This window comes from Pristiophorus japonicus, chromosome 5, assembly GCF_044704955.1.
Source record: "Pristiophorus japonicus isolate sPriJap1 chromosome 5, sPriJap1.hap1, whole genome shotgun sequence".
Taxonomy (NCBI): domain Eukaryota; kingdom Metazoa; phylum Chordata; class Chondrichthyes; family Pristiophoridae; genus Pristiophorus; species Pristiophorus japonicus.
Window position 1 is genome coordinate 294,840,055 of NC_091981.1, and position 6,679 is coordinate 294,846,733.

Below are 6,679 nucleotides of genomic sequence, written 5' to 3' on the forward strand. Positions count from 1 at the left end.
ATTAGCTTCTCAAGTACTTTTTCTCTGCTGATAATTACTTTAAGCTCCTCACTCTTCATCATCATCATAGACAGTCCCTCGAAGTGAGGATGACTTGCTTCCACGCCAAAAAAGGGATGAGTTCACAGGTGTTTCAATGAAGGACCTAATATTCCAGGTCCCGAACTACATCCTCAAGGATGGAAGATTCCTGTGCGTGGATTTTTTTAACGTGTGGTGACCGTTGCACACCAGCCACCACACGGGCTCGACAGAGCTAGGCCTTGGTCCAGTGGCAAGGATTACCCAAGACGACTGGAGACCTGCTCTGCTGCACGGACCTAGTGCGCACACATATCGCAGTGTGGGCTGGCCCCTGCTGCTCCTGGCCCTGAACTCGCACCTCACCTGGGCCCCGATCACGTCCCTCTACAATCTCTCGCCGCTCCTTCACCCCGACCTCGCCGCTCCTGCTGTACCTGCCCATGCTCCAATCACCGAGCTGGACCTTGATGACATCCCTCTTCGCTGCCATTGCCCTCCTGCTCGCGCTGTACCTTGCAGAGGTACGCCCACCACGCTGCCTCCATTAGTAGCATCCTTCTCATTAGTCTATTTTTTTTTCTGTCTTTGGCCCTTAGCCTGCCACAATACCTAATCCTGAGTACGTTGATTTTTAAACCAACTTGGAAAATGGACAGAGAACATGTTTTTTTGCTCCGCTTCCAACCAACTTCAGGTCTTTATCAGAATACTTTCCTTTGGTGCTCTCTTATTAACCCTTTGGTTCCCCACTATTTTTGGTATGCTTTTTCTGTCTTCCACTGTGAAGACAGATACAAAATATTTGTTTAAAGTCTTTGCCATTTCCTTATTCCCCATTAAAAGTTCGCCTGCCTCAGCCTATAAGGGACCAACGCTTACTTTTGCTACTCTCTTACTTTTTACATACTTGAAGAAAGTCAGAAAGAGTACAGAAAATATGAGAAGGGGTGAGATTGGAAGGAGTGATGGGATCAGGATACCCCTGGCAGGAGGGTCACCAGAGGACACCAATTTATGATAATTGTCAAAAGAACCAAAGGTGAGATGAGGAGAATTTTTTTATGCAGCGAGTTGTTATGTTCTGGAACGCACTCCCTCAAAGGCCAGGGGAAGCAGATTTAATAGTAACTTGCGAAAGGGAATTGGATAATTGAAAGGAGAAATATTGCAGGGCTATGGAGAAAGAACAGGGGAGTGGGTCTCATGGATAACTTTCTCAAAGGGCCAGCACCGATATGATGGGCTGAAAGGTCTCCTTCTGTGCTGCATCATTCTATGAGAAGAAAGCAAAGAGGAAGAGGGATCAGGAGAGGATTAACATCCAAGGGTAATTGGAGATTTCTGTCCTTGTCACCTGAAAGAAAGAAATACAAACGTTTTTGTTAAAGCGTTCGATGAGGCGACGGATCAGATGGAACTGGACCTGAGAGAGGGTACAGAAAAGATTTATGAGAATGGTTCCAGGGATGAGGGACTTCAGTTACGTGGATAGACAGAGGCAGCGGACCTGCGTGGGAACAGCAGCGGGAGCTGAGTCAAGGCAGAGGCTTAAAAGCAAGGCTCAGCAGGCAACATTCGAAAGGGATGCCAGAGTTTAAAAGTGACGTTGGCACAAGGGAAGCTAATTGGTGAGTAGTGGGTGAATGTTTTTTTCTGTTAAGTTAATTCTTAGTCTTTAAATAAAAGTTAGTTCTTATTCTTTTAAATAAAGGTTTGTTCTTAGTCTGTAAAATAAAGGAACGGCAGGGCAGCTCAGTCTAGCGAAGTGCACATCCTGTGATGTGGAAAGTCATGGACGCTTTACGTAGCATGTATGACTACATGTGCAGTAAGTGTACCCAGCTGCAACAACTTGAGCGACGGTTTACGGATCTTGAGTGGCGGCTGGAATTGCTGTGGTGCATTCGCGAGGCTGAGAACTATGTGGATAGCACGTTGAGAGAGGTGGTCACCCCACAGCCTAAGAGAGAACAGAGAGAAAGTGGGCGACCACCAGACAGAAGAAGACCAGGCAGGTAGTTCAGGAGGCCCCGGAGAGCATCTCGTTCTCCAACCTACTCTATCCTGAGTACTGGTGACTCTGGGGAGTGCAGCCAGAGCCAAGTCCACGGCACCACGGAGGGGGAGGGGAGGGGGGGAGAGAGGAAAAATAGTGTAAGAGCAATAGTGGTCGGGGATTCAATAGTCAGGGGAGCAGACAGGCGTTTTTGCGGCCGCAGACGTGACTCCAGGATGGTATGTTGTCTCCCTGGTGCCAGGGTCAAGGATGTCACTGAACGGCTGCAGAGTATTGTGGGGGGAGAGGGTGAACATCCAAAGGGATCATCAAATGAGGCCATATCGGGACCAATGACATAGGTAGAAAGAGAGATGAGGTCCTGCAGGCAGAGTTTAGGGAGCTAGGAGAGAGATTAAGAAGCAGGTCCTCAAAGGTAGTAATCTCCGGATTACTCCCGGTGCTACGAGCTAGTGAGTACAGAAATAGGAGGATAGAGCAGATGAGGCTGGAGAGATGGTGCAGGAGGGAGGGCTTTAGATTCCTGAGGCATTAGGACCGTTTCTGGGGGAGGTGGGACCTGTACAAGCCGGACGGGTTGCACCTCAACAAAGCTGGGACCAATATCCTCGCTAGTGCTGTTGGGGAGGGTTTAAACTATCCTGGCAGGGGGATGGGAACCTGAGAATAGAGTCAGTAGGGGGGGAGGAAAAACTGGAAAACAAAAACATAGAGTGTAAATTAGAAGTACAGAGAAAACAAAGGCTAGATAGTAGTCAATAAGAAGGTTTGCCTGTACTAAATGGTATATACTTCAATGCAAGGTGTATAGCGATAAGGCAGATGAGCTGAGAACTGAGGTAGACACTTGGGAGTATGATATTATAGCTATTACAGAGACATGGCTAAAACAGGGGCAGGTATGGCAGCTCAATATTTCTGGATACACGATTTTCAGACAGGATAGAGAGGGGGGTAGAACGGGAGGGGGAGTCGCGGTATTGATTAAAGAAACGATTACAGCGGTGAGGAGGGATGATATGTTGAGGGATCATCAAATGAGGCCATATGGGTCGAACTGAAAAACAAAAAAGGGGCGATCACACTGCTGGTTGTGTATTATAGACCCCCAAATAATGAGAGGGAGATAGAAGAGCAAATATGTAGGCAAATTTCTGAGAAGTACAAAAACTATAGGACAGTAATAGTAGGGGATTTCAACTATCCTAATAACTGGGATAAAATTAGTGTGAAGGGTACAGAAGGTGCGGAATTCCTAAAATGTATTCAGGAGAACTTTTTTAGTCAGTATGTAACAAGTCCAACACAGGAGGGGGCAGTTCTGGATTTAGATTTAGGGAATGAAGCTGGGCCGGTGGAAGGGGTATCAGTGGGTGAGCATTTAAGTGTTAGTGATCATAGAAAACATAGAAACATAGAAAATAGGTGCAGGAGCAGGCCATTCAGCCCTTCTAGCCTGCACCGCCATTCAATGAGTTCATGGCTGAACATGAAACTTCAGTACCCCCTTTATCATAATTCAGTTAGACTTAAGGTAGTTATGGAAAAGGACAAGGATAGACCAAGAATAAAAGTTCTAAATTGGGGAAAAGCCAACTTTGCTAAGCTGAGAGGTGATTTGGCCATAGTAGACTGGAAACAACTACTTGTGAGTAAATCAGTGTCGGAACAGTGGGAGGCATTCAAGGAGGAGATCCGGAGGGCTCAGGCCAAACATGTGCCCTAAAGAAAAAGGGTGGGACTAACAAATCTAGAGCCCTCTGGATGTCTAGGGACATACTGCTAGGATAAAGGATAAAATGGAGGCTTATGTCATAAACCGACTGCTAAATACTGTAGAATCTCTAGAGGAGTATAGAAAGTGCAGGGGTGAAATTAAAAAAGATATTAGGAAAGCAAAGAGAGAGCAGGAAAAATTCTTGGCAAGTAAAATCAAGGAAAACCCAAAGATGTTTTATAAATATATTAAGAGCAAGAGGATAACTAAAGAAAGTGTAGGGCCTATTAAAGACCATGAAGGTAATCTGTGGTATGGTTCTTAATGAATACTTTGCGTCTGTTTTCACAAGAGAGGGGCAATGCAGACATTGCTATCGAGGAGGAGGAGTGTGAAACATTAGATGAAATAAACATAGTGAGAGAGGAGGTATTAAGGGGTTTAGCAGCTTTGAAAGTGGATAAGTCTCCAGGCCCGGATGAAATGCAGGATAGATTGCATAGGTTGAGTTTGTTTTCCTTGGAACAGAGGAGGCTGAGGGGAGACCTCATTGAGGTGTATAAAATTGTGAGGGACCTGGATATAGTGCCTAGAAAGGGCCTATTTCCCTTAGCAGAGGGGTCAACAACCAGGGGGCATAAATTTAAAGTAATTAGTAGAAGGTTTAGAGGGGACTTGAAGGAAAGTTTCTTCACCCGGAGGGTTGTGGGGGTCTAGAACTCGCTGCCTGAAAGGGTGGTAGAGGCAGAAACCCTCACCACATTTAAGAAGTGCTTGGATGTGCACCTGAAGTGCCGTAACCTGCAGGGCTACGGACCTAGAGCTGGAAAGTGAGATTAGGCTGGGTAGCCTCTTGTCGGCCGGCGCGGACATGATGGGCCAAAATGGCCTCCTTCCGTGCTGTAAATTTCTCTGATTCTAAGCTGGAGTTGGTCTCCTCAGAGCAGAGACAATTGAGAGGAGGTTTCATAGAGGTGTTCAAAATCATGAGGGGTCTGAGTAGATAGAGAGAAACTGTTCCTATTGGTGGAAGGGTCGAGAACCAGAGGACACAGATTTAAGGTGATTGGCAGAAGAACCAAAGGCGACATAAGGGAAAACCTTTTTACACAGCGAGTAGTTAGGATCTGGAATACACGGCCTGAAAGGGTGGTGGAGGCAGAGTCAAACTGTGGCTTTCAAAAGGGAGTTGGATAAGTACCTGAAGGAAAAAATGTTGCAGGGCTGTGGGACTAGTGGAAGTGCTCTTGCAGAGAGCCGGCACGGAATGGATGGGCCGAATGGCCTCTTTCTGTGCTGTAACCATTCTATGAAACTCCATGTGGTTGTCATCAGGCATCGAAGAACTGAGCTATGAGAAACAATTGGAGAAACTTGGGCTTTGAAGCCTTGACAGGAGCTGAGGGAGGACCTCATCGAGGTATAGGAGATTATTAAGAAAAGGCAATCTGGAGACACAACCTCAAACAGCTAGTTAGTGATAACAGTCTCAAAATGGGGTAAGAAGTGAGGATGCAAGGAAGGAGGGAATTAGCACCTAGAAGGACAAGGGCAGCAGGTGCATGAGAACAGCATCACACCTTGGGGTGTTTTACTGCAATAAGGGCGCTGTAGAAAGGCAAGTTGTTGTTGTATCATTGCCTTGTTTCCCTCTAAATCACACACTATCCTGACTTGGACATATATAACCATTCCTTCATTGTCGCTGGGTCAAAATCCTGGAACTCCCTCCGTCACAGCACTGTGGCCTCTTACACTATCCAATGAAGCTCAACGTAAGCTCAAGAAACTGCACCTCTCGACATCGAGTTCAACAATTTCAGACCATAACCCCTGCCCCTATTTTTTCAGGTGGCAGCTGTTGATGAATCTGCTATTCACATTTACAACTTCTCTAGACCCAACTTTTGTTTCTTTACTTGCCCCATTTCCATCTCCTTTTGCTGTGTACAATCATACGTTTTGTCATTTAATCGAGGTATAGATCATTAAAAAAAGGCACAGACCGTCCCTTTTGTTCTCCCCCCCCCTCCCTCCCTCCCTCCCTCCCTCCCTCCTCTATCCCTGCCCTTGCACTTGCTTAAAATCTGTTACAGCTCTAACTTTTTCCAGTTCTGTTGAAGGTCATCAACTGGAAATGTTAACTCTGTTTCTCTCTCCACAGATGCTGCCTGACCCGCTGAGCATTTCCAGCATCCCTGTACTTTTGTGTGTGTAGCACTGTGGGACTACCTTCACCAAAGGGATTGCATCGGTTCAATAAGATGGCCCACCATTACCTTCTCAAGTGAAACTCAGGGTGGCCGATAAATGTTGGCTTTGCGAAGAAAAGGAGCAGGAAGAAGGAATCAAGACTTGTAGGGGCCGAAATGGCCCTGCGCTGGGTTTGTAGCGCATAATTCGAATTGGATGGTTTTCTTGTGCTAGTGTTTTTCCTGCGCTAATGGAGCGTTCACGGGGAACGACAATCAGCACATCAGCGACGTACTAATGAGTCAGCGTGACCCGGACGTGCCGCATCTCGCTGATGCGTCACAACGCCCCTCGCCTTTTAAAGGGGAGGGCCGCTGCGAACTCTGCAGCCTCTACAGTGGTGCCCACTGGGCCACCAGGGAGGGTGTCGGCCGGACCAGCGGCCTGGCACCCAAGAGGGGGTGACGGCTTTCATGTCGGTGGCCCGGCCACACCTGCAGCCGACATTGTCACCACGACTGAAAAGTCGGCCGACAGAAAAAAGATGACAGCTGCCACTCTACCACCTCCCCTTCATAAGAACATCATTTCTCGCACCGAGAAGCTGTCGATGATATCACCCCACACCGACCTCGCATCCCGCGGGGCAATTTTCCCCCGAAGGGCGTAAAGGGGTCGGCGCGCACGGCGATGATGTCATCACATTGGGTGCACCATGCCAATGCCAG

General features: G+C 47.4%; 1 protein-coding gene across 2 annotated transcripts in view; it reads left to right on the forward strand.

The window, feature by feature from the left end:
• slc52a2 (solute carrier family 52 member 2) overlaps positions 1-6,648 on the forward strand; it is a 50,404-nt gene extending 43,756 nt beyond the window's left edge. Inside the window, exon 5 of one of the 2 annotated variants that reach the window (XM_070881879.1) lies at positions 5,923-6,648. In XM_070881879.1, coding sequence (XP_070737980.1) covers positions 5,923-5,976 — 54 coding nt within the window. In that variant the 3' untranslated portion in view covers positions 5,977-6,648. Of the gene's footprint in view, positions 1-1,385; positions 1,474-5,922 lie in introns of those variants that run through there. The other variant, XM_070881878.1, reaches the window with a different exon arrangement.
• Positions 6,649-6,679: the final 31 nt, after the last annotated feature.